This window comes from Larus michahellis, chromosome 24 (genome assembly GCF_964199755.1).
Source record: "Larus michahellis chromosome 24, bLarMic1.1, whole genome shotgun sequence".
Classification (NCBI taxonomy): Eukaryota; Metazoa; Chordata; class Aves; order Charadriiformes; family Laridae; genus Larus; species Larus michahellis.
The window spans coordinates 3,395,826-3,422,630 of record NC_133919.1 but is presented as its reverse complement, the minus strand read 5'-3'; the positions used below and the strand labels follow the sequence as shown (position 1 = coordinate 3,422,630).

General features: G+C 65.9%; 1 protein-coding gene across 4 annotated transcripts; it reads right to left on the bottom strand.

Annotated features, from left to right (window-relative positions):
- Window positions 1-404: 404 nt before the first annotated feature.
- BCAN (brevican) lies at window positions 405-20,158 on the bottom strand. Of its 4 annotated transcripts, XM_074566431.1 has the most exons (15): window positions 19,872-20,120; window positions 12,910-13,002; window positions 12,391-12,783; window positions 10,765-10,939; window positions 10,525-10,652; window positions 8,820-9,113; window positions 7,216-7,473; window positions 6,304-6,501; window positions 5,680-6,132; window positions 3,491-3,598; window positions 3,128-3,286; window positions 1,722-1,804; window positions 1,106-1,250; window positions 706-888; window positions 405-611 (listed from the first exon to the last, which is right to left on the bottom strand). In XM_074566431.1, the coding sequence occupies exons 2-15, from the start codon at window positions 12,992-12,994 to the stop codon at window positions 586-588; spliced, it is 2,688 nt and encodes an 895-aa protein (XP_074422532.1). In that variant the 5' UTR covers window positions 12,995-13,002; window positions 19,872-20,120; the 3' UTR covers window positions 405-585. The 4 variants fall into 4 exon arrangements, with proteins under 4 accessions (XP_074422532.1, XP_074422533.1, XP_074422535.1 ...); XM_074566432.1 differs by having other exon boundaries at window positions 5,680-6,501; window positions 19,872-20,158; XM_074566434.1 differs by lacking the exon at window positions 8,820-9,113 and having other exon boundaries at window positions 19,872-20,116.
- Between the last annotated feature and the right edge of the window lie 6,647 nt (window positions 20,159-26,805).

Below are 26,805 nucleotides of genomic sequence, written 5' to 3'. Positions count from 1 at the left end.
CCCCAGTGACCGGGCCACCGCTCCGCGCCATCCCTTTACAGGTTTTAATACCCGCAGAAGCACAGAGGGGACATTTGGGTGACACATACCCACCCCGAGCCTGTGTCAGCGGCCCCTGCCTTTCCTGGGGAGTGCAAAACCCCCCCTGCACCCCAGGACCCCCTGCACCCCCTTGCTTGTCCCCGTGTTGCCCCCCCGCCACCAGGGTGTCACAGGATGAGGACTCTTGGGCCAGAGGTGGGAGAAAGCGGCTGAAGGTGACGTTGGCGCATCAATGCCATCACCTGCCCACAGTGTGTGTCCCGTCCGTCCCCCCCCCCCCCGATTTCAACTCTATTGCGAGTCCAGGAACAAAACACCCCCACACACACACCCCCCCGTACCACATTTTGGGTCGTTGTCAGTTCCTTTCGAGGGGATCTTTAGTTATTAGGATTTCTTTGTACAGATATAAAACAAAAGAGGCGGCAGACGCCCAACGGTGAGGTTTTGTGCCATGCCGGGGGGGTCTGCGCTGGCATCCCGATGCCGTCCCCATCCATGCCGGCTCCGGGGCCCCAGGGAGGTGGTGGCTTCTGTCCTCGCTCAGTCGTCGGGGGGTTGAGCCAGGCCTGGGGTTGGGGGGGACGACACAAGAAGCCCCAGGTGAAGGGGGAGCCCCGGAGGCGGATGCTGGGGGGGAGCCGGGGGGAGCCCCGCGCTCACCGGGGCGGCAGGCCAGCTGGGGGGGTTCCCACGTCCCGTCTTCCCGGCACCGGATGACGGGGGAGCGGCGCTGGACGAAGCCGTGGTGGCACTGGTACCGCGCGATGGAGCCGATCTCGTAGCGCTGCTTTGGTTTGCCGAAGGCGCGGGCATTGCTGACGGCGGGGGGAGGCCCGCACTGCACTGGGGGGGGGGGGGGCAAGGGGTCATTGCCCCCCTCAAACCGTAGTAAACCGCCCCCCCCCCGCCTCAAACCCCAAACAAGGGTCCCGCGCACAGGACCCATTCCCCCACTGCGGGGACGGTGGGGACCCCCCGCTTTGGGGTGGCGGAGGGGGTGCAGCCCCGGCCCCTCTGCCCGGGGCAGGGATGGGGGGGGGGAGGGGGGGGCACGGCTTACCCAGCCCCATTTTGCAGGTGTAGGAGAGGTGGTAGTTGCAGGGGACGTCGCTCCACTGGCCCCCGTCGTGCCACACGATGACCACGCAGTTCTCCCCGGAGAGGAAATAGCTGTCGGGCTGCCCGGGGTGCCAGTTCTCGTAGAGCTGGGGGGAACAACACACGGAGGGGGGGACACGGACAGGCGGGAGGGGGTGCATGGGGCACCCCGGCACACCCTTTAAGCGGGGGGGGGGACCTCAAACCCATCTGCAGCCTCCTGGCTGTGCCACCCCCCCACACCCCCGTCACAGGGTTGAGGTGCCGTCTCCGTGCCCCTTGGCATGGCCTTGGGACCCCAAATCCCGGGGGGGGGGGGATGGGGTGGGGGTGTGTGTGTGTGTGTCTGCCTCACCCATGGCACCCCGGAGGATGCTCAGCCCGGCAAGCGGCTACTGGGGGGCGGGGGGGGACGGACTTCAAAGCCTGGTCCCAGGGTCGGACCCATCCCTCGGGCACGTTCCCAAGCGATGGAGAAGGATGAGGAGATGCCTGGCTGGGGGGGGGGGGGGAGGGGGGGGGGGGGGGTGTCTTCTCCTGGGGGGGGGGGGCACAGGGGGGCTGGTGGCCCGACTTACCAAGGGGCTCCCGTCGGACCACTGGAAATCCCCCTCGATGGTCCGGTCGTTCAAGCCGATCCACTGGTACTCCCTGTACTGGTCTGGGGGTGGGGGGGGTGCAGAGAGGGGGTGTTTTGGGGGGGGAGAGCACCCCCAAACCCCCCCCCCCAGCACCCCCTGTCAGGATGGGGCTCAAGGGAGCTGGAGGCTGAATTTGGGGAGATTTGGGGTCTGGGGGCGAGTGGGTGGGAAAAGCCCAGCCCTGAAGCAGGGCGGGGGGGGAGGTTTGGGCTTTGGGGACAAGGAGAATCCCGAAGGGGACACAGCGGGACCTTCCCCCCCCCAGCCTTGAACCCACCCCCCCCCACCACCACCACCCGGGGGAGCGGCGGGACGGGACTGGCCGTGAGAGGGCGGCAGAGCCCTGTGTCCCCTCGGTCCTGCCTGTCCCTGCCTGTCCCTGCCTGTCCCTGACGGTCCCTGCCTGTCCCTGCCTATCCCTGCCTGTCCCTGACGGTCCCTGCCTGCCCCTGCCTGTCCCTGCTGGTCCTCGTCTGTCCCTGACTGTCCCTGCCTATCCCTACTTGTCCCTGCCTGTCCCTGCCGGTCTCTGCCAGTCCCTGCCTATCCCTGCCTATCCCTGCCTGTCCTTTTCTGGTCCGGCCGGTCCCTGCCTGTCCCCTCGGTCCAGCCCTATCCCTGCCTGTCCCTGCCTGCCCTTTTCTGGTCCAGCCGGTCCCTGCCTGTCCCTGCAGGTCCTTGTCTGTCCCTGACAGTCCCTGCCTGTCCCTGCCTGTCCCTGCCTGCCCTTTTCTGGTCCGGCCGGTCCCTGCAGGTCCCTGCCAGGTCTCTCCCTGTCCCTTCCTCCTTCAACCCTCATCCCTCCAGGCCTCCTCGCTCTCCGTCCCATCCTGGCTGCTGTTGTCCTCTGCCTTCCCCGGCTCCCGCCGTCTCCCCCCATGTCTTTCAGGCAGGTTATTGCTTCGCCTTCAAATTTACTTGCACGTGGCCAACCCTCTACTGGTCTGTCCGCACGGCACGCGTGTATCCGTCTGCTCCCATGGCTATCCGTGTATCTCTCCATCTTCTCTTGTGCCCATCCATGTATCTACCTGTCTGTTCATCCATCCATCCATCCCTCCCTCCCTCCCTCCATCAGATCCTGCTGTCTGTCGCACTTCCCCTCTCTCTCACTAGCCAAGTGGCTAGCGAGCATCCAGCCACACTCTGGTCCGTCCACCGTATCGTCTGTTCCCTTTATTCTTTATTTCCTTTGCCTTCCCTCGGCTGCTTTTTGGCTTCAGGTTTAAAATGCGAAGGTTTAAATCCCGGCGCTGAGGGATGCTGAGGGTCCCGTGGACAGAGATGCGGGGCCGGGGGGCGGGGGGACGGAATGCAGCGGGGTCTGGAGCGGCACCACGTACCATTGATGAAGTCCTGCTCTTCGGGGGTCAGGATGGTGGCCAGGTGGCCCCCGTAATGCCTGCACTGGGTCTCGGCGTCCTCCCAGCTCCTCCGGGTGGAGAAATGCTTGTAGCAGGCCCCGTGGAAGCTGTCCCAGCCCGGGCTGCACGTCTCCAGCGCTGAACCGCGGTGGGGAGCGAGGGGTGGGGGGGAGAGGAGAGGGTCAGGGTGATGGAGCCCAGCTCACCAACAAGCGAAAAAAAAAAAAAACCACCCAAAATCTGATTTCCCCGCGTTTACGTCTCCTGGGCCGCTGGTTCAGCAGCCGAGGGTGCTCCACGGGGACCAGCCGCCGTGGCCGCGGTGGCACCTGGGGCACTCACGTCGTTCGCAGGTGCTGCCTCCGTAGCCGGGCAGGCACAGGCAGGCCAGGTGGGCGCCGTCCTCCGCGCAGGTCCCTCCATTCAGGCAGGGGTTGGGGACGCAGCCACCTGCAAGGCACACGCAGCCTTCGTCACCACGGGACCTCGTTAGCGCCCAGCAGCGTTAAAGCAGTGAGCGCCCTACGGCAATCAGGTCCCTCATCTGGGCACTGTGGGCACCGAGCCTGGGCCAGGGGAAGGATTCGGGCGCACGGCGACGTGCCCGGAGCCATCCCGTCTGCCCTCAGTTCATGGGAAACTCCCGGTTGAGCCGCCCCGGCCGAGAACTGGCCGGGTTCGAGGCTTTGGCCACCCCCCAGGGCACGGGGGACGTGAGCTGGATGCTCTCGTCCTCCCCCTCGGTGGGCTCGCTGCCGTGCCAGCCCCTGGCCTGCTCCCGCCGCCCGGGGGACGGCTCCGGCTGTCCCCTGCAACGACGCGGCCAACGCGCCTCGGGACGGGACGCGCAAAGGGATAAAGCCTTCGGCACGTCCTCAGCCTGGCGGCGAGGTGAGCCTCGCGCCTGTCCCCCTCTTGTCACCTTCAGCCTGGCCGTCCCCATGTCCCCGACCGGCTCGTTACGGTCATTAAGGCGCCTGGAGCACATCGTGTGCTCCCAGCCCCGGTTCCAGAGGGTGATGAAGGGCTGCTGCCGGCGCCGATGGAGCGGAGACTCAAAGCCCTTGACACCCTCCAGCCTGACGATGCCCGTTTAATGGTCCTTGGCTCGGTGGAGCCCTGCCGAGGACGATGCCGCCGCCCTCGCCCGTCCCCAGACGCCGTCACCTCACACAAGGCGCCAGCGGCTCGCTCGGGACACCCGGCTCATCCGAGCAGATGGAGGCACAGAGCGGGATGAGCTATTTAGGGCCCTAACGCCGCCCAGCCGGCTCCCCCCGAGCCGCAATCCTTGCCAGGGCAAAGGCACCCGCCACCGAGCATCCTCCGTGCCACGGGACTTGGGGGGTGGGGGGGGGGGCACCCCGCATGGTCCCCTCCCTTGCAGGGAGGCGGGAGAGCAGACGGGGGAGGGGGTCGGTGGCATCGGAGCTGGGAGCACCCCGAAGGGGTCGGAGGGTGGGTCTGGGTGGGTGACACCCACCCGCGGCGGTTCACGCACTCACTGCTCGCCCATCTCAGCCCTCATGGCGGGGGGGAGGGGAATCTATGCTCCCCGGGGGGGGGGGGACTGCAGCGATTTCGGGGTGCTTGGCCATGGATGGGTGCTCTCGGCGGGGCTCTGCACCCCAGGACCCATTGGTGCCCCCCGTGGCTGCAGGGCAGGAAGCCCCCCCGGCCCTTGCTCACACCTTGTCCCTCCGCCCGGGGCAGCGAGGGGTGATCCAGTCCCGGGGGGCGGGGGGGGGGGTGCCGCAGGGAGGGTGCGAAGCCGCCATACCCCACCGCCCCACCTCGCACGGGGTCCCGTCCACCCCCCCTTCCCCGGGGACTCGGGGGAACGGGGCGGGGTGGGGGGAGCCGGGGGATTAGTTCGTCAGTGTGGGGGGGGGCGCGCGGGTGGTGAGCGAGGCAGCAGGCGCAAGGACGAAGGGAAGAGCAAGCCCGGGTGCTTGTTCTAGAAAGCTTTTAATTCCCTTTATTAGTACCACTGTTAGTCAGAGTAGGGTTGGGGGGAGGAGGGGGGGTGGGGGGGCGGCCTTCTTTTGATTTTTTTCTTTTCTTTTTTTTTTTTTTTTTTTTTTTTTTTCTCTTTTCATGGAAACGGTCATTAAAACACTTCACAGAAGTAGAAGAGATTTAAGTGCATGCGGAGCTCGGACCAATTTGTTTGACAAATATGTGCTTCTCCGGACCTGTAAACCTTCCCTTACCCAGCTGAGGAGGAGAGAGAGAGAGAGGAGAGACGGACGGACGGACGGACGGACGGACAGAGGGAAGCACAGCGTGAAGGAAAGGTGTTGGCTTTCTCTAGTGGCGGAGAGCAGCCAGGAGAGCTGCCCCGAGGGCGAGGGTGGCACGGCGGGGACCCCCGGCCGAGCGGGAGCCCGCCCCGACGCTGGCCCTCTCGGTGGGGAGGGCGGGCAGGGGGGCGGCCGTGCTGGGGGTCGCGTCCCCCAGCGGAGTCCCCACCGGCACCACCCCGGAGCTGCCGGTACGGGGAGAGGTGAGGCCATCCCTGCGGGTCCCACCTGGTTCTCCGGGAATGGCTGCAAGGAAACCCTCCACGGTTGCAACGGAGGGAGCGGGTGGCTCTTCCTCCTCCTCCTCTTCCTCCTCTTCCGAAGAAGCGGCAGGCATCCCGCGGTCACTGCCCGGGGGTCTCGGCACAGCATCCTCGTGTCCCACCGCCGGCATGCTGCTGCTGCCGCCGGGCACTTCCACGTGCCACGGTGTGACCGCCGTCGCCTCTGCCGCGGGGACGGTGCTTCCGCCCCCGGGGACCACGGGCGAGGGCAGCCACGGGGCCCCCGACTGCTCCTCTCCCTCCTCCTGCGGCTGCGGGGGTGCGGGGGGCAACGGGGACACCCCGGGGCTTTCGGCCACGTCTCCCGAGAGCTCGGCATCTTCAGCAGTGGGGACGGGGGTCCTCGCCCCACCGGGCTGGTGGCCACGGCGGGGGGTCCCGCCGGGCTCTCGGCTATCTGTCGAGGTGGCAGAAGTGGCACCGGTCGGCGACGTCACCCGGTGCCCCGGTGCCCCAGGGCTGGCAGTGTGGGCTGGCCGCCCCATGGCGTCCCACGGGCGATCGGGGCGGCAGGTGGGGGCAACGGGGCTGGGCGGCCGGGGAAACCCCTCGGGGTGCTCCGTGTCACCTGCTGCGGCCCCCGCCGGAGACGGGGCACCGGTGGGTCCCTCTGCGCCCGCCCGCGGGGCCCCGGAGAGCGTCTGGGCGCCGACGGCTCCATCCGGCTCCATGGGCTGGCCGGGGTCACGGCCTCCGCCCGGGCTCTCCACCGACGCGCTGGCCGTGTCCCTGCCCGGCGCTGCTCCCTCCTCCTCCTCCTCCTCCTCTGCAAAGGGCAAGGCAGAATGGCAGTGAGACACCGGCGCCGGGAGCCAGCCAGACCGCGGGGCCGCGGGCACCGGCATCGCTGCGGATCCTGCCCGTGGGGCGACGCCGCCATGAAGGTGCCCAGGGTGACGGAGACGGCCCTGAGCCCGTGTGTCATTGTCCCCTCCGAAGCGTCGCGGCAGCCCGAGCTCTGGCTCGGCCACTGCACAGGCTTCCCTGCAGCGGGGGCCACGCTCAGCCCCTCACCGCTGCGCCTGGGCTCCTCTCCCTGCTCCAACTCTTCGTGCCGCTAAATCGCGGTCCGGCACTGACCCTGCATGCTGGACCCCGGCCGAGGAGGGGACAGACGGATGTCCCCGCGCCGGTGTCTTGTGCGGAGCCCTACGCCAAGACCCCGGTGCCGTGGCCGTGGGCGCTCCCTCCATGGGAGGGCTGGGGATGGCTGGGGCCAGGCGGCCACCCACGGGTGCCTCCGACCTCTCCTTGCCATCCCGGCGCCTCCGTCCCTGCGGCTTCTCTCCTGCACCCCAGCCCTGGCATCGCCGCGGCGGCTGCTCGACCTGCCCATGTCCCCGGCTCCCCAACTGTCCCTGTTCCCCCCCATCCTCCTCCGCGGGGCACGGGCTCCCCGCTTTCGCACCACAGCTAAGGGGGACGCCTGCCTCGGGGACGGCCGGGGCCGTGGGAAAAGGGGTGGCAGAGGCCGGGTGACCTGAGGACACGGAGGTATCTAGCGGGGGGTGCCGGGTCCCTGGCCCCGGTGCGTCTTCGGGGGACGGGCTCGGCTTTTCCAGCTCAGCGTCCTTAAAGAAAGGGACGGCGTATATAGCCCCTCGCGACTCAATCTCCACTTGCGCTTTGGGCAGCTGCAGCTCCTCCAGCTTTTCTGCCACTGTAACAATCTCCTGGAGGCCCTCGGGCTCTCTGGCTCGGTATTTTCCTGCAGCCTCAGGGAAAGAGTTTGTCCCTTCTGTGGGCAGAAAGAAAGTGGGATATTACTGCCCCGTCCTGGCCCGGCGGCAGGCAGAGATGCCCTCGCCCCGGCGCGGGGCTGGAGCCTTGGGGACAGCCTGGCACCCCGGTGGGGACCTCGACCTCCACGGCTCGTGGCTTCGGCAGGCAATGCCAAATTTTCCACTCGCAGCGTTTTTCTGCTCGTCCCTGCACTTCCCGACAGTGGGTCTCCCCGCTTCTCCCCCTCCAGTGAACCCTAAACCTGGACGCACCCCGGGCGGGGGTCCTTCTCCATTCCCCCATCCCCACCCCGGGGAGCGCAGACACTTGTGGGGAGTTAGTGGGTTACAGGGGTCGCGGATTCATGGGACGGGTCCGTCCTGCCTAACCCACGGCTTTCCCTGATGATAGATGGGGAAACTGAGGCACGGAGATGCCCGGCATCCGGTTGATCCAGGAGACAGTGTCCCCGTCACGAGCCCCCGTGGTCCCGGGGGGATGCACAGAGATGAGGGACCGGGAAGGAGGAGCGGAGGGGAGGCTCTTCCTCCCTCCGTTATCCCTGCCAGCCTCCATCCTCGCTCGTCCTCCCCTGGCTTATCGCCCACGTCGGCCGGCACACGGGCCAGCCGGCAACCAGCGCCGCCGCCCGCGGCTCCCGTTTCCTATTCACCGCTGCCATATTCCCTAAAAACCAGCCTTGCCGCCCGCAGGGACCCGGCGATGCCCCCCTGCCCTGGGGGATGAACCATCCGTGCCCCCGCGGGTCACGCAGACCAACGACGCCACGCAGAACATCCCTGGTCTATCGCGATATAGCACCGAGGACATGCAGGGCGGCCCTAGTCTGTCACGACAGATCGGCATGCACTAGTGAGACCATGCAGAGCGCCCCTCCTCTGTCATGAAGTAGCGGCATGCAGTATCGTGACCGTGCAGGTTATCCCGCCCCCTATCGCGACATATCGGCATGCAACACGGAGACCATGCGAAGCACCCCTACCTCCCCCCCCCCCACCCCCCCCCCCCCCCCACGGCACGGCGGAGACGTGGTACAACACCGCCCCCTGGCTTTATCGCGATAGCGCGGGGAACAGGCAGGGATCCCGATGCCATGCCGCCCCTGCGGGAGCGGGAACACCCCCCCACACACCCCCCACATCCCCCCCCCCGCCCCCGGTACTTCCCGGAGCTTTCCCCAAAACCTCAACGCTGCCCGGGAGCACCCGCCGGGCCGAGGGGGGGGGGGGGGTGCCCTTTTTCGAGGCGGGGGGGGGGTGGGGTGGGGGGGTGAGGGGGGTGGGTGCCCTTTTTTTTTTTTTTTCCAATTTTTTTTTTTTTTTTTTTTTTTTTTCGTATTACCTCGAAAGCAATAAGCATCGTATCTGCTCTGGGCGTCGGGGAATCCCGTCTGGTTGCGGAAGAGGAAGATGGTTTTGACGCCCGGCAGGGCCCCCCCGCAGCGTTCCCGGGGGGTGACGATGGGGTACCGGACGCTGCCGTCCGCCAGCCAACCGGGGCTGCAGGCGTCCAGCCCCCCGCTCCACGCCGCGTACAGCTGCCCCGGCCTCGCCAGCTCGGCTCCCAACGCCCGGCACCGCACCGCCGCCTCCTCCAGCGTGAATTTCTCTGGGGACGTCTCCAAAAAGATCTCCCCTGCGGAGAGAGGAAGGAGACGGAGGCGGGGGCAGGGGGCGGGGGGGGGGGGGGAAATATCAGCGCCGGGGCAGGGGGGGGTTCGCCTCCTCTTTGTGCCCCCCCCCACTCCCAGGAGATGGTGTGGGGATGGGGACCTCCGGCGTGGTCCTCGCCGTAGGGGAGGGGGGGAGACACGGGGGGGCTGGAGGGGACCTGCTGCCTCCCTGCCCTGGCTCCTGTGCCGTGCGGGATTCCTGCCCTCGGAAACGGGAGCTGAGACTTTAAGGCATAGAATCGCGGAATGGTTTTGGGTGGGAAGGGACTGTAAAAAAAACCATCCCGTCCCACCCCCCACCTGCCCTGGGCAGGGCCACCTCCCACCAGCCCAGGTGGCTCCAAGCCCCGTCCAACCCGGCCTTGAACCCCTCCAGGGATGGGGCAGCCACAGCTTCTCTGGGCAACCTGCGCCAGGGGCTCACCGCCCTCGGAAGAAGGAATTTCTTCCCCACATCTCATCTCAATCTCCCCTCTTTTGGTTTCAACCCATTCCCAACGTCCCGTGGCTCCCCTCCCTGCTCCAGAGTCCCTCCCCAGCTTTCCCGGAGCCCCTTTTAGGGGGGAGCCCCTTCTGCACGTCCTGCGGAAAACCGGCTCCAGGCAGAGAAAAAAACCATAGCCCAGGTTGCTCCGAGCCCCGTCCAACCTGGCATCCATAAAAGTGGGGCAGAGGAGCAAGTCCGTGCCCTGCGCAGGCGCAAGTCCACGTAGGGGACATTTTTAAGGCACCCGCAAGCCCAGGGGACGCCATGGTGGGGCTTCGTGCCGAGAAGGGCTGGGGTGGGGGGGGTGGGGGGTCCCCCACGACCGCACGCTCTCCCCGTCCCGGCGCGTCGCGCCCCGCGCACCAGCATCCTGCGCCGCATCCCTGCCGCCCGCCCGGCAACCCCCCAGCCAGCCCCACGGCAGCCGCAGCCCCCCCACCGGGGCCCAAAGGGCGTCCCCGGCCACCTCCACACCCCAGGCCGAGCGGGACGTCCCCGAGCCGTGGGACGAGGAGCACCCCAGCAAGTGCAAAGCCCAGTGTGAGCATCCCCAAAGCCCAAAACACCACGGCGTGCTGACACCCCAGGGTGGATCACTCCCGGCATCCCCCAGCCCTGAGGCCAGGGATGGGCACCGGGGGGGGGCCGCGGGGGAGCCCCACACCCCGCAAAAACCAAACTAGAGACGTTTTGGGGAGCAGCACAGCGAGTCCCCGCGTTCGCCTGCACCAGAGCGCCCAAAGCTTTGCAGAGCAGAGGTTTCCAAGCGGCTTTTTCATGGAGCGGGGGGGGTTTAAATGGGTTACGGGGGCGAGTTAGCGCGGCCACAGAAGTTGGGGGGCAGGGGGGTGGGGGTCGTAGGACAGGGCTGGTGGCACCGCAGGCACCTGGGAGGTCCTCGGCATAGCAGTACACATCGTACATGTCCCCCGGGTCCACCACGCCGTAGTTCCTCACGCCGGGGAAGCCGTTCATGTCTCCGTAACAGGCCTCGCGGGGCGTGTGGATGGGGTACCTGGGGGGGGGGGGGAGAGGAGAGGGGAGGGCTGGAGGCTCGCCGGGGTGGGGGGTGGTTGGAGGTGGGGGGGGGAGGTGGGTAGCGATGTGGGGGTGCCGGCGATGCCCACCTGACGGTCTGGTCGGCGATCCAGCCGGCGTCGCACTGCTCGTAGCCGCCCAGGTACGCGGCGTAGAGCTGCTCGGGGGTGGCGATGCGGGCGCCGATCCTGGCACAAGCTTCCCGCGCCTCGGCGAAGGTGTAGGCGTAGCGCATGGAACCCTCCCGGTAGTGAAACACCACCCCTGCGGGACGGGGAGGGGGGTAAGGGAGGTGGGACGCGGGCACGGGCAAGGGGCTTCACGGCAGCCCCCACCCGCATGGGTGCATCTGCACCCGGGTGCCCCTTTGGGCAGCCCCCCCCCACACGAGTGGATCTTTGCCGTAGCCCCCCCACCCCTATGGGCATATCTCCGCCCGGGTGCGCACTTCCAGCAGCCCCCCCCCCCCATACCCATACGGGTGCATCTGCACCCAGGTGGCCCTTTCCAGCAGCCCCCCCCACGCACATGAGTGGATCTTTGCAGCAGCCCCCCCACCCATACGGGTGCGTCTCCACCTGGGTGCCCCTTTCCAGTAGCCCCCCCACCCATATGGGTACATCTGCACCTGGGTGCCCTTTTTCAGCAGCCCCCCCCCACCCGTACAGGTACACCTTTGCAGCAGCCCCCCCACCCATAAGGGTGCATCTGAACCAGGGCGCCCCTTTGGGCAGCCCCCCACCCGTAAGGGTGCATCGTTGCAGCAGCCCCCCCACCCATAAGGGTGTGTCTGCACCTGGGTGCACCTTTCCAGCAGCCCCCCCACCCATAAGGATGCATCTGAACCCAGGTGCCCCTTTGGGCAGCCCCCCCACCCATACAGGTACATCTTTCCAGCAGCCCCCCCACCCCATATGGGGTGCATCTGAACCCGGGTCCTCCTTTCGGCAGCCCCCCACCCATAAGGGTGCATCTTTGCAGCAGCCCCCCCACCCATACAGGTACATCTGCACCCATATGCGCCCCCTTGGGCAGCCCCCACCCATATGGGTCCACCTGCACCTGGGTGCACCTTTCCAGCAGCCCCCCTCCCACATAGGCGCATCTCCACTTGGGTGCACCTTTGGGCAGCCCCCCCCACACCCATACGGGCACATCTCCACCCAGGTGCACCTTTCCAGCGGCCCCCCACCCATAAGGGTGCATCTGCACCTGGGTGCCCCTTTCCAGCAGCCCCCCAACCCGTAGGGTGCGTCTTTGCAGCAGCCCCCCCACCCATATGGGTGCAACTCCAGCCAGGTGCCCCTTTCCAGCAGCCCCCCCACCCCACAAGGTGCATCTTTCCAGCAGCCCCCCCACCCATAAGGGGTGCATCTGAACCCGGGTGCCCCTTTGGGCAGCCCCCCACCCATACTGGCATATCTCCACCCAGGTGCACCTTTCCGGCGGCCCCCCACCCACAAGAGTGCATCTTTGCAGCAGCCCCCCCACCCATACGGGTGTGTCTCCAGCTGGCTGCCCCTTTCCAGCAGCCCCCCACCCATATGGGGTGCATCTGAACCTGGGTACCCCTTTGGGCAGCCCCCCACCCATAAGGGTGGGTGCAGGAGGGGGTTTGCTGAGCCAGGAGAAGGCACCTGGGGTGGGTGGACCTCCGCAAACCTCCCCCCCCTGCCTCCAAGACCCGAATCCCACCGCTCCCCAGCGGGAGGTACCTTTGACTTTGAGGTGGAGGATGTCGTGGCCGTCCTCGATGCCGTGCTGCACGTCGCAGCGGTAGATGCCCGAGTCGTTGGGCCGCAGCTCGGTGAGCAGCAGCGAGGCGTTGGTGTAGCGCCGGTGGAAGATGGGCAGGGAGGCGCGGAGGCGATAGTCCTCGCTCACCTTCACCCTGTCCCCCCGGGCTACCAAGATTTCCACCTCCTTGCCCTCAGAGATGAAGGTCCACTTGACGCGGGGGGTCCCCAGCACGGCCCGGCGGCCGGCCGTGCCGGCGGTGGGCTGGGGGCCGAGGTAGGTGATGAGGCAGGGGATGGTGATGTCGCCCGCCAGCACGGCGTCCAGGGCTGGGTGGCGTGGGATGGAGACCTGCAGGGCCTTGAGGTCCTCTGGGTGGGAGAAGAGAGGAGCCGTGAGCGGGACCCGCGTGGGGTGTCCCCCCTGCCCCCCAACCCCTGCCCCAGCCCCCCGCCGCAGGGCATCCACGGCGGATGCGGGCGATGATGCCGAGTTACCTGTGCCATCTCCGGGGCCAAACACCTCCGGGACCACCGTGGGGGCAAACGCCCAGAGCAGCAGCAGCCGGAGGGCTGAGGCCATCCTCTGCCCTGCGAAGAGGGAGGAAAAACCACCAGCCGCGCTTAAAATCCAGAGGGGCATCAAAAATAGCCCTTCGCCGCAGGAGGGGGAGAGGCCGGGGAGACACCCCCGTGTGCGCTGGGATGGGGTGGCGCATCGGGGCACAGACGGAGAGGGCGGCACTGGCACGGCTGCGGGGTAACCGGGACCCTTGGGTGGCGCAGAGGAGCGGGAAGAGAAGGAAACGTGCCCTGGATAACGGGAGGAAGGAGAAAGCACCAGCAACCGGGACTATCAGCTGGACGCCACTGGGTCCCATCCAGCCCCCCCCCACCCTTCCCGGGAATCCGGGTCCCCCTTGGGACATGGGAGCCCAGCGTGGCCCCGGCGGCATGGAAAGTCTGAGCCCAAACGCTGGCCCCGGCGGGGAGGGAGGCGATGGCAGGGCCGGGGGGGGGCGAAACCTCAGACCGAGGGGGCTTTCGTGGCTGGGGGTGGGCAGGGATAGAGGCGTCGAGGGCGGGCGAGAAGGGCACGTGTGTGGCGCCGTTGCTGCCCCCCACCCCCCCCCGGCCCATCGCGGCGTGCAGGCGTGAGGCCGCGCACACGCGTGTGCGTGCGCTCGTGCACGTGTGGGGGTTGAGGTCAGCGAGGCGGCGGGGAGTAGTGGGACACACACACACACACACACACACACACACACGACACAAAGCGGGGGCGGAGGGGGAGGGAAGGAGCAGGAGGGCTTCTCTTTGCCATGCAGCTCACGCCGGAGGTTCCCCGCGCGCGGGCTGGGAAAACCGGGGCCGAGCAAAGCGGCCATTATGTCCCAGGCCTCTCTCAGGGCTGCCTGGCACAAAGGGCTCTCCTCGGCGGGCTGGGGGCCGGCGCTGAAAGGAGAGCCCAGTGGCTAGCACTGCCCCCCCCCTCCCCACCACCACCACTACCCTGGGGGGACCCGCTGGGGACGCCGGGCATGTCGCGGAGGGGCTCCGGTTGCCCACAGGGCCATCCGGAGAGGAGGATGGGGATGCGGGGAGATGTCCCTGCATGGTGCAAGGGGGCACAGCCCCAATAACCCCTCACCCCTCTGCAGAGGTTGGGGGTTTCCTCAGCCCCCTCCCCCGTACCGGGGATGCACCGCACGGTTCCCTGAGGATGCAGCAGGACGGGAGCACGGCGACCCTGAGACTCGGAGCAGCTTTGGAATTGATGAGCTCTTTGCGCTGCATTGATTTCGGCGGCCACGGGAGTGGATTTGGCACCTCCGCGGCGCGCTCTGGGCCAGGACGCTGGCTGCCGGGGCCAAGCTGCCAGGAGGCTGTCCCCGTCGCCCCCATCCCCCTCGCGAACGGTGCTCCCTGAGTTTACCCGTGGGACCAATGTGCCAGGGAGAGGGTGTGATTACAGCCCCTGGCACCACGCACCGTGGATGGACAGCCCCTAGAACCACACACCATGGACATACAGCCCCTGGCACCACGCACCATGGATGGACAGCCCCTGGCACCACGCACCATGGACGTACAACCTCTAGAACCACGCATCATGGACACAGAGCCGCACACCATGGAGATACATCCCTAGCACCATGCACCATGCATGCACAGCTTCTGGCACCATGCACCATTGAAATCCAGCCTCTGGCACCATGCACCATGGACGTACAGCCCCTGGCACCATGCACCATGGAGATACAGCCCCTGGCACCATGCACCATGGAGATACAGGCCCTGGCATCATGCACCATGGACTTAGAGCCCCTAGAACTACACACCATGGATGTACAGCCCCTAGAACCACGCACCATGGATGCACAGCCCCTGGCACCATGGATGTACGGCCCCTAGCACCATATACCATGGACGTACAGCCCCTGGCACCATGCACCATGCATGCACAGACCCTACAACCACACACCATGGATGTAGAGCCACCTACCATGCAGATACAGCCCCTGGCACCAAGCACCATGGACGTACAGCCCCTGTAACCATGTACTGTGGACCTACAGCCCCTGGCACCATGCACCATGGATGCACAGCCCCTACAACCACACACCATGGACATACAGCCCCTGGCACCAAGCACCACGGAGATACAGCCCCTGACACCGTGCACCATGCATGCACAGCCCCTAGCACCATGCGCCATGGATACACAGCCCCTACAGCCACACACCATGGACATAGAGCCACCTGCCATGCAGATACAATGCCTGGCATCAAGCACCATGGATGTACAGCCCCTGGCACCATGTACCATGGACCTACAGCCCCTGGCACCATGGATGCACAGCCCCTAGTACCATGCACTTTGGACACAGAGCCACACACCATGGAGGTACAGCCCCTGGCACCATGGATGTGCAGCCTCCGGGACCATATACCATGGACATACAGCCCCTACTACCAGGCACCATGGATCTACAGCCCCTAGAACCACACACCACGGACACAGAGCCACACGCCATGGATGTACAGCCCTAGCACCATGCAGCATGGACATAACAGCTCCTGGCACCACACACCATGCATGTACAGCCCCTGGCACCACGCACCATGGACATACAGCCTCTGGCACCATGGATGCACAGCCCCTGGCACCATGCACTGTGGACCTACAGTCCCCAGCACCACACACCATGGACATACAGCCCCTGGCACCATGCACCATGGATGCACAGCCCCTGGCACCACGCACCGTGGACATACAGTCTCTGGCACCATGGAGATACAGGCCCTGGCACCAAGCACTGTGGACCTACAGCCCCTGGCACTACGCACCATGGATGAACAGCCCCCGGCACCATGCACCATGGATGCACAGCCCCTGGCACCAAGCACTGTGGACCTACAGCCCCCAGCACCACACACCATGGACATACAGCCCCTGGCACCACGCACCATGGATGCACAGCCCCTGGCACCATGGATGTACAGCCCCTGGCACCAAGCACTGTGGACCTACAGCTCCCAGCACCACACACCATGGATGTACAGCCCCTGGCACCATGCACCATGGATGCACAGCCCCCGGCACCAAGCACTGTGGACCTACAGCCCCTGGCACCACGCACCATGGATGTACAGCCCCTGACACCATGGATGTACAGCCCCTGGCACCAAGCACTGTGGACCTACAGCTCCCGGCACCACACACCATGGATGTACAGCCCCTGGCACCATGGATGTACAGCCCCTGGCACCATGCACCATGGATGCACAGCCCCCGGCACCAAGCACTGTGGACCTACAGCCCCTGGCACCATGCACCATGGATGCACAGCCCCTGGCACCATGGATGTACAGCCCCTGGCACCATGCACCATGGATGCACAGCCCCTGGCACCATGCACCATGGACGTTGACCATCACATGCAGACCACGCACCCCCCCCACCCCACCCCACCCCACCCCCGCTCCCCAGCAGCAGCCAGAGCCCAGTCGCCCAGGACCCGGCCGGCGGTGCCAACCCTGAGCCAGGGGCTCTCTCTGCTCCCGCCGCATCATTTGGATTCAGCCCCACGGCTCCGGACCGGGGGACAAAACCCTCCTGCGCGGCGGCCGTGGCCGGGGTCCAGCTCGGGGGCTGGCTGCCTTGTCGTCCCCCCCCCGCCCCCGGCCGGCCAAGCGAGGAAGGCTTTTGTCGCGGGCGCCTTTTCTTCCCGTTCCCAAGGCGCCGCGGTGGCGTGAGCCGCGGCCGGCGGCAGCCGCCAAGCCCCGGGGAGGAAATTCGAGCGATAAAACTCCGCGGGAACGGGGCAAACTGGGGTGAGCGGCTCCTGCTCCCCTCCCGTGCCCCCCACCCCCCCCCCTCCGCTCCCCTCCCGGCCTGGGACCAGTGTGCCAGCACTGGGAATGGGACACGGAGAGGGTCAAACCCAGTTTCACCCTGCCCGTGGGTGATGCTCTGAGGTCCTGGAGTCCCGTGATGGCAAGAGACTCTCAGACGTCATGTTTGGGCTTTGGGGTTGGATTTTTGGGGCTTTTCTTTGATTTTTTTTTTTAATTTTTTTTTTTCTCCTATTTGCCACAAACGGAAAAATCTTCAGCCCACACATCAGAAGGGGAAAGCTGGGAGCAGGGCTAGGGGACGGTGGCCAAAAAGCTCGGAGAGGGGGAAAAGGTGGTGGCTCGTGGGGCTCAATCGTCTCCAAAACCTCGGAGGTGCCGGGGACGGACCGTGACAGGGACACGCACACGGCGGGGCCGGGTCACCTCCATTTCCGTGGGAAACCAGGTGGAAAATGGAGCTGAAGTCTATTTTTGGGCCGGGAGCGATGATTCTTTCTCCCCTGAGCTCGGCCCCGCTTTCGGAGGCGGCTCCTCCAACCCGGGGCTGCGGCGCCTGGTCCAGGGCGATGCTGGAAGGCGGGGGGGACACACACACACACACAGCCGGGGGCCCGATCCCTTCCCATCTCCGGAGAGGGGCTTTCTCCTCCAAGGGTCCCCTTGTCCCCTCCATGTGACGATCCCTCATCCCGGCTTACAAGGTGCCCTGCCAGCCCGCAGCGAGCACGGGGGCGGGGGGGGACGACGACGAGGGAGCAGTGCGGGGGGGGGGGGGGGGCGGGGGGGGCCAGGCAGCGGAGCGGTGGCTTTCCAGGGATGCTCAGCTGCAGAATGAGTCAGCAGCCACGGGCAGAGGCTGGCCCCGCTCCAGGCGCAAGCGGACAACCCCGTCCCCACTGGCAAAGGACTTCGGACACCCCGGCCAGCCGGACGCACCCATGTCCCCATCCACGCACGGCACGCACGTGGCTGTCCCTGTATCCGTGTGTCCCGTCCCATCCCGTCCCCCCACCACCACCACCACCCCCCCGCCCCACCTCCTTCCCTGCGTCCAGGATGCATCCCCATCCCGGGGGTACAGCCGTGCCCGGAGGGGTCCCCGGAGCGGGGCAGGGCCGGGGGACACGGTGGGTCCCCTGGGATGGCGGGGGGTGGGGGGGTGGAGGGGGGATGCAGCGGGAAGCGCCCGGCAGCCTCTTGGCACCAGCTGCTGGCAGAGCTTAAAAGTCCGGAAGCAGGTGGGGACAACGGGGGGGTCCCTGCGGCTGCCAGAACACCCCCCCCCAACACAGCAGGGAAAAAGGGGCTCCTTGTTGCAGGGCTGGGATTGCCGCGATGTGTCGTCCCCCCCCCACAGCAGGGGGTCCAGGGGAGCCCGGGGGGGGTCCCTGGAGAGACAGAGTCCCGCAGGGAGGGGTGGGGGTGGCAGCAGACCCCTTGGGGACCCCCCCCAGGGACCATGGGTGAGCGTGTCGCACGCGGGCGCGAAGGTTTGCACCCCCATCCCAACCTTTCCCAGTGGGGAAACTGAGGCACGGGGTGGGGCAGAAGTGTGGAGGATGGGGCGGGGTGTGTGTGGGGGGGGTGTCCCAGATTTCGGCACCGCTGCTCAGGTGGGACCCGCTAAACCGGGGCTCCCCAGCCCCTCTGCACACACACACACACACACCCCCGCCCCCAGCGGACTGGCAGCTCCTCGCTCCCAGCACAAGATCCCAGCGCCCCGAGGAAAGATCCGAGCTCCCAGTTTCCCCCGTCTAAACCCATCCCATGAAAAACAGCCCTTAAAGCATCCAGCTGCTGCGGTTTCCCCCCCCCCCCAGCAGCTGGAAAAGGGTCCGGGCTGGGGCAGAGGGAGCTTTTCCCACCCCTCCAGCAGCCGAAAGGAAGAGCAACAGGTTCTGGGTTGGGACGGGACAAGTCGGTGATGGGAGAGGAGGCGGCCGCGGCCAAAAGCGGTCCTCGGGGTGGGGGGTGGGGGGAGTATCCTCAAGGGCAGCCCCCTAGTCCCGGGGACAAAATGGTCTAGCTGGGGCGGGGGGGAAGGGGTTTGCAGCAAATTACCCCAGCCCGGGGCACCCTACAGGGGACTTGGGGTTCAAGCTGGGGCTGCTCGGTGGGGAAAAGCCTTGAAAAGCCCCCCCCAAATTATTCTGTTTTCCCCCGGCCTGTCCCCGCACTGGGACACTGTCAGAGCCGAGAGAGCGGGGGGAGGACGGGGAGATCCGGCAGTGCCCCACAGACACCCCCCACCCTGGGCTCTGCCCCAGCCCCTCCGCGACCCTGAAACCCTCCCCACGGAGCGCAGCGGGGGCAGGAGAGGGGGGAGCCGGACCCCGGGCTCTCTGTGCGAGCCCCTGCCCAGCTCCGTGCCTCAGTTTCCCTTCCCACTGCTACCCTGACTGCAGCCTCCTTGGGGCAAGGACCCGTCCAGAGCCTCCGCAGGACGGACGGGGAGCCCCCCCCCTCCCGTGACGGGACACCGCAGCCGCTCCGGCAGCTCTCCCAAAATGAGGGTTCCATGGGAGCGGCTGCTGAAACAGCCCCAAAAATCCCCCTTTTCCCCAAAGCCTTCGAGCCCGGCGGGGCAGGGAGACGGGCTGGGCTCCAGACTGCGGCGGCCGGGCAGCACCAAAGTCCTTTTTTCCATCCAACTTCGCAAGAAACACCCCCCACCCCCCCACACACTTCGGTCCCCGCTCTGCCTCCAGGGCTGCAGAGCCAGCGCCGGTACAAGCTGATCCATCAAAAAAAAAAAAAAAAAAAAAAAATACTTGCGGCGCGATGCTGTGCTCCCGGGGGAGGGGGGGGGGGTGTCGGTGACAAGGACAAACCTCCCCGAAGCGGGACATTTTGGGGGGAGGGGGGGGGACGACCAGCAGCTTCCAGCATCCTCCGCTGCAGGGCAGGAGGATGCCCTGCGGTTTCCCCCCCCACCCCATCCCTGCATCCCGCGGGGAAAACCGTGGGCACCCCCACGCCGGCTCAGCTCCCCGCTTTACTTTCCGCCGGCGCGGAGGTGAAACGAGCTCTTGCCGTGAAATAGCGCAGTACGGCGGCTTGACCCCGGGCCGAGCCCGACGCTTTCCCCCGCCTCTCACCTTGCTCGGCGGCGGCCCCTCGGTGGTCCTTCTTTGCGGCCGGGGGGAGTCCCTTTCCCCGGGCCCCCGGTGTGGGGCTGAGCTGCGGCTCCTGGGGGGCAGCGCAGGCAGCGGCCGGCAGCAGGTTGGCAGGACGGCTGGGAACCAGCTCCGCCAGGCATAAGTGCAGGCAGCGAGAAAAGAGGAGTCTTCTGTGTGTGTGTCCGTGTCCTCGGCTCCTTTTTTTTTTTTTTTTTTTTTTTCTTCCTTTCCCTTCCCCTTTCCCTCCTCCTTTTATATTTATTCCTTCCCCTAATTAAGGAGGGGGGGGGGGAGGAAAAAAAAAAAAATTATTACCGTGTTGGCAAGGCGCTTCGTCCCTCCCCTTCCCTCCCTCCTGGCAGCTGGCAAACCCAGCACGGGATGCCGAGCGCAGGGAGAGGAGGATGCTCGACTTGGGCACGTTATTTATCCCAGTGCAGCAGAACTGGGGGAAGCAGCCGGCGCCGGATCCCCCAAAACCCGGCCGGAGAAGGCGGGGGTGGGGGGGGGGGTGTCCCGTCCCCCCCACTCCACGGCACAGGAATGACCTTTGGGTGCTTATTTCTGATATTTGGCAGCTTCAGCTGGATTGGGAGGTGGCCACGGAGTGGGGGGGGTCCCGGTAGCCAGCGGAGGCTTTGTCATGCAAAACCCCCTTTGCAGCAAGGTCCGGGGGGGGGGGGCTGAAGGGACCCGGGGGCTTCGCCAGCCCCCAAAGGGTGGTAGGAGCAGCCAGACCCGACCTCTCGGCCCCACACCCCCAGCCGACCTTGGTCCCGCCGAGAGGGCGCGCCGTGCCTCAGTTTACCCACCTGCATCTACCTCACGGGATAACTACCCCAGGATAATTAATATATCTTTAGGTCTGACGGCTTGCAGATTGCCCCTGGGGGGGATGTAGGGGTGCCCTGGTGGGGGCCGGGGTGCAGCTGGGGACCCTCATTTGCGGAGCCGAGCCCCTGGGGAGAAGGGCAGCACCCGGGGATTTTTTTTTAATCCAGATCTCGCTCCAACTTTCTCTGGCACGGAGCATCCTCCGGCCGGGAAGGGGGGGGGGGCCGGCGCGGCGCCTGCCAGATAATTGCTCGGGTGAGTTTGCAGAAAGCCGCAGGCTCCTGAGCAGAATTAATCATTCGTCGCCCTGGGAAATAATTACGGGCGGCGGAGACGGTCTCGTTAGCGGTGCATTCACACCGCAACGCTCTGCCCTCCAGGCAGCCGCCTCGCCGTGCGGGACCGGGACGGATGGCCACCGGGACGGATGGCCACCGGGACAAGCAGGGGTGAAATCCATAGGCTGCCCCATCTTCTGCCCCCCCCGGCCCCTAATCCCGACCCATGAGGTCACATCCTGCACTTTTGCGGCGAAAGGCTCGGGGCCGGGGGAAGCGCAAAGTGCCTGCTCAGCAAGGAGCGTCCCCCAGCTTAATTGGGAACAAATGTTCCCATCCCGGCTGCCGGGGTTTCGGGTTTTCAGAGCGGATCTTCCAGGGCTGCCACTCTCCCTGTGCCTTCCCAGTTTCTGGTCCCTCCTGGCTGGTGACATCGGTGGGACAAAGCCCTTGGCACATCCAGCTCCCGGCAGGGGGCAGGGGAGGAGGGAGAGGAGCGGCAGGGCACAACCCTTATTAGCCATCAGAGAATCCCCATCCCGGCCTGCAGCCCCAGAGACCTCGGGGACCTCCCAGCCCTTCCCATTGCCCCACTCCCACCCGCACCAGCCAAGGGCATGGGAAGGGGTCGGGCCCCAGGGGGACCTTGTCCAACAACAGCAGCCCCCGGCAGCCCCCAGCTGCGGCCAGGCTGGAAGGGCCCCAGTGCCCAGCTGTGCTTCCTCCTCCTCCTCCTCCTCCTCCTCCTCCTCCTCCTCCTCCTCCTCCTCTTCCTCCTTCCCCTCCAGCCCTGCTCGAAGCCACGTAGCAGCGCCTGCCACGAACCCCCCCGTGCCAAGCTTGCCGTCACCCTGCCAGGCCCCCACCCTGGGGTGGCACGCGCTGCCGGGGGGTGCGGGGCTGCATCACCCCCAAACCTGCCACCCCCACAAACCCCTGCTGCTGCCGAACCACCACCCTCGAGCACTCCGTGGGGACGGGGGGGGCACAGATGTCCCCATCCCAGGGGATCCTGACCCCAAGCATCCCCCAGGGACGTGGATGTCCCCACCTTGTGTGGATCCTGACCCTGAGCATCCCCCAGGGACATGGGGGTCCCCATCCCATGGGTTTCTGACCCTGAGCATCCCCCAGGGACATGGGGGTCCCCATCCCGGGTGGATGCTGACCCTGAGCATCTCCCATGGACACAGATATCCCCATCCTATGGGGTTCTGACCCCAAGTATCCCCCAGGGGCATGGATGTCCCCAACCCAGGTGGTTCCTGACCCCAAACTTCCCCCAGGGACACAGACATCCCCATTTCAGGGGATCCTGACCCCGAGCATCTCCAGGGACACAGACATCCCCATCCCATAGGGTTCTGACCCCCAGTATCCCCCAGGGACGCAGATATCCCTACCTTGGGTGGTTCCTGACCTCAAACAGCCCCCAGGGACACAGAGGTCCCCGCCCCGGGGGGGGTCTCAACCCCCAGCACCCCCCAGGGACACAGACGTCCCTCTCCTGAGAGGTTCCTGACTCTGAGCATCCACCAGGGACATTGATGTCCCCACCCCCCGGGTGGATCCTGACTCTGAGCATCCCTCAGGGGCACAAACATCCCCATCCCAGGAGGTTCTGACCCCGAGTATCCCTCCGGGACATGGATGTCCCTACCTCAGGTGGCTCCTGACCCTGAGCATCCCCCAGGGACACAGATGTCCCTACCTGGGGTGGTTCCTGACCTCAAACGTGCCCCAGGGACACAGAGGTCCCCACCCCAGGGTGGGTCTCAAACCCAAGAATCCCCCAGGGACACAGACATCCCTCTCCTGAGAGGTTCCTGCCTCCGAGCATCCCCCAGGGACACAGATATCCCCATCCCAGGAGGTTCTGACCCCGAGCATCCCTCAGGGATATGGATGTACGTACCTCAGGTGGCTCCTGACCCCAAGCATCCCCCAGGGACACGGACATCCCTCTCCTGAGACGTCCTTGACTCTGAGCATCCCCCAGGGATATGGATGTCCCCACCCCGGTGGATCCTGACCCTGAGCATCCCCCAGGGACACAGACATCCCCATCCCAGGAGGTTCTGACCCCAAGCATCCCTCTGGGACATGGATGTCCCTACCTCAGGTGGCTCCTGACCCTGAGCATCCCCCAGGGATACATCCCTCTCCTGAAATACTCCTGACTCTGAGCATCCACCAGGGACACGGATGTCCCTACCTTGGGTGGTTCCTGACCTCAAACGTGCCCCAGGGACACAGAGGTCCCCACCCCAGGGTGGGTCTCAAACCCAAGAATCCCCCAGGGACACAGACATCCCTCTCCTGAGAGGTTCCTGCCTCCGAGCATCCCCCAGGGATACAGATATCCCCATCCCAGGAGGTTCTGACCCCAAGCATCCCTCAGGAACATGAATGTCCCTACTTCCCGAGATTCCTGACCCCAAATATCCCCCAGGGACACAGACGTCCCCATCCCAGGAGGTTCTGACCCTAAATATCCCCCATGGATGCGGATGTCCCTACCTCAGGTGGCTCCTGACCCTGAGCATCCCCCAGGGACACAGGTGTCCCCATCCCAAGTGACTCCCAACCCCCAGCACCCTGCAGAAGGAAGGGATACACAGACCCCCCCACCCCGGGGTGCCCCCCCAGCTCTGCCCCCAGCCTCCCCCAGGCAGGGAAGTGCTGTGATCCCTCTGTCCCCCTGGGGATGCCCAGTCCTCCCTGCAGGATTTGGGCTGTCCCAGCGAGCCCCGGCACTGGCTGAGGGAGCGGGGACTGGGAGACAGTGGGGAAAGGCAAAGCAAAGGGATGAGGAGGAAGAGGGGAGCAAGGCCAGGGAGGAAGCAAACCTCCATCCCCTGGCGCTTCCCGACGTAGCCGCAGGCACCGAGGGCCGCCTTGCGGCAGACACCAATATTGGGGGCTGGTGGCCCTTGGGCAGCCCTGGGGCACCCAGTCACCCCACGGGCACCCAACGGGAGGAGGAAACTGGGAGCTGGTGGAACAGCCGAGCAGCCAGGCAGCGGGGACGGCCGGCTCCGGAGTGGGTCCGCTATGGAAAGGAGGAGGAGGAGGAGAATGAAGGAGGAGGAGGAGGGTGAAGGAGGAGGAGGATGGAGGAGGAGGATGAAGAAGGAGGAGGAGGATGAAGGAGGAGGAGGATGAAGGAGGAGGATGAAGGAGGAGGAGGAGGAGGAGGGGGGTGAAGAAGGAGGAGGAGGAGGGTGAAGAAGGAGGAGGAGGATGAAGGAGGAGGATGAAGAAGGAGGAGGAGGATGAAGGAGGAGGAGGATGAAGGAGGAGGATGAAGGAGGAGGAGGAGGAGGAGGGGGGTGAAGAAGGAGGAGGAGGAGGGTGAAGAAGGAGGAGGAGGATGAAGGAGGAGGATGAAGAAGGAGGAGGGTGAAGGAGGAGGAAGATGATGAAGGAGGAGGAGGAGGGTGAAGGAGGAGGAGGAGGGTGAAGAAGGAGGAGGAGGATGAAGAAGGAGGAGGAGGATGAAAGAGGAGGAGGAGGAAGGAGGAGGAGGATGAAGGAGGAGGAGGGGGGTGAAGAAGGAGGAGGAGGGTGAAGGAGGAAGAGGAGGATGAAGAAGGAGGAGGGTGAAGGAGGATGAGGAGGATGAAGGAGGAGGAGGATGAAGGAGGAGGAGGGGGGTGAAGAAGGAGGAGGAGGGTGAAGGAGGAAGAGGAGGATGAAGAAGGAGGAGGGTGAAGGAGGATGAGGAGGATGAAGGAGGAGGAGGAGGATGAAGGAGGAGGAGGAGGATGAAGGAGGAAGAGGAGGGTCAAGAAGGAGGAGGAGGAGGGTGAAGAAGGAGGAGGAGGGTGAAGAAGGAGGAGGAGGATGAAGGAGGAAGAGGAGGATGAAGAAGGAGGAGGAGGGTGAAGAAGGAGGAGGAGGAGGGTGAAGAAGGAGGAGGAGGGTGAAGGAGGAAGAGGAGGATGAAGAAGGAGGAGGGGGGTGAAGGAGGAAGAGGAGGATGAAGAAGGAGAAGGGGGGTGAAGGAGGAAGAGGAGGGTGAAGAAGGAGGAGGAGGGTGAAGAAGGAGGAGGAGGGTGAAGGAGGAAGAGGAGGGTGAAGAAGGAGGAGGGGGGTGAAGGAGGAAGAGGAGGATGAAGCAGGAGGATGATGAAGGAGGAGGAGGATGATGAAGGAGGAGGAGGAGGAGGATGAAGAAGGAGGAGGAGGAGGGTGAAGGAGGAGGAGGAGGGTGAAGGAGGAGGAGGAGGGTGAAGGAGGAAGAGGAGGATGAAGAAGGAGGAGGAGGGTGAAGGAGGAAGAGGAGGATGAAGAAGGAGGAGGAGGGTGAAGGAGGAAGAGGAGGATGAAGAAGGAGGAGGAGGGTGAAGGAGGAAGAGGAGGATGAAGAAGGAGGAGGGGGGTGAAGAAGGAGGAGGAGGAGGAGGAGGAGGAAGGCGCACAGCAAGGCTCCATCACCCCGCCGCCGGGAGCTCTGGGGACCCGGCGGTGGATTAACGCGACCCCGGCGCTCCCCGGGCCGCCGAGCGGCGGCTGAGTCCCGGCTGCGAGCGGGGAAGCGGAGCCGGGGCCGGGGCCGGGGAGCCAGCCGGGATGTCTGGCCGGAGATGAGCCGGGAAGCCGATGCCTTCGGGGACCCCCAGGCCGGGGGTGTCCCCCCCCCACCCCCCTCCACCCCCCCACTCCCCCCAACCAGGCGCTGGGATGGGGCAGAGTCCGGGCAAAACCCGCTCCCTGCCGTGCCAAGGTCCAAAGGGACCCTTTTATTGCTGCTCCCAGATGGTGGGGGGAGGAGGGGGGGGTTGGGGGGGAACGCTGGGACCCCGCCAGCTCCCGGATGGTGTAAAGCTGGAAGGAGCTGGGGGATGGCTCTGGGTGGTTTTGGGTGGCCTTTGCCAGCAGAGGGGACTGTTGCTCGTCTCTCCGGAGGAGCTGGCCCCGGCGACGGCTCGGGAGGGGACATTTACCCTTCTCCTCCTTGCCCTGGGGAGGGCAGAGCGGGGACAGCCCCCCCCCCCGGCCCCCCCCCCCCCCCGCCGTGGGAAAACCACCATCCCTCCGGGAGAGGGAGGACGGGGAGAAAAAGCTGGCAACAAATCTCTCCCCAAACGATGTTTTCCTGCCTCTTTTGTTCACAGAAACCTCCCCGGTTTGGATTTTTAAACCTTGCCAGCCCGCTGCCCTCCCCCCGCCCCCTTCTAAAGCAGCTGGAGGGGGGAAAAAAAAAAGAGAGAAAAATAAAAAATAATAATCCCCAAACGCTCCCCGCGAAGCGATTCATAACCCACATTCCCCCCCCCGGCCATGACGGCTCGGCCGCGCGGGTGAAAGCTGTGAACGAAACCAAATGTTGAGCCGGCGCTTGGCCAAGTTTCGGAGGCTGCGGGTGAAAGTCCCCCCTCGGGCTCCCGCCGCCCCGCACATCTGGAAAGAGAGAGGATCGCAGCTGCGCGCAGCTGGATGCAGCACCCCGAGGATGGGGCGGGGGGGGAGGAAGGGGGTCGGCTGAGATGACGCCTTAGTGCCCCCCGCCATCCCCCCGTGCCTGGATTCAAGGCCACGGCTTGTGCTGAGCCCAAAACTGCCCTGGGCGCCGAGGGGCACCGGGTGTCCCCAGTGCCACCATCACCCCTCCCGAGACTGGGAGAACCTCCAAGGGCTCCGTCTGGGTTCCCGTGGCCCCCAGGGTTTCGGAGTGGCACGGGGCCAGCGTACCACCGGGGAGGGATGCCCGCAGCCAAGCCCACCAGGACGGGCATCTGCCAACCCGCCCTTGGACAGCCCCCCGCCCTCCGTGCCGAGCCCCACAGCACCCCACA

Coding starts and splice junctions, on each gene's coding strand:
- BCAN (XM_074566432.1), bottom strand. CDS start 12,994: ATGGCCTCAGCCCTCCGGCTGCTGCTGCTCTGGGCGTTTGCCCCCACG. Junction 12,784..12,909: donor TGGCCCCGGAGATGGCACAG/GTAACTCGGCAT, acceptor TCTCCCACCCAG/AGGACCTCAAGGCCCTGCAG. Junction 10,940..12,390: donor CCTCCACCTCAAAGTCAAAG/GTACCTCCCGCT, acceptor CCCGTCCCGCAG/GGGTGGTGTTTCACTACCGG.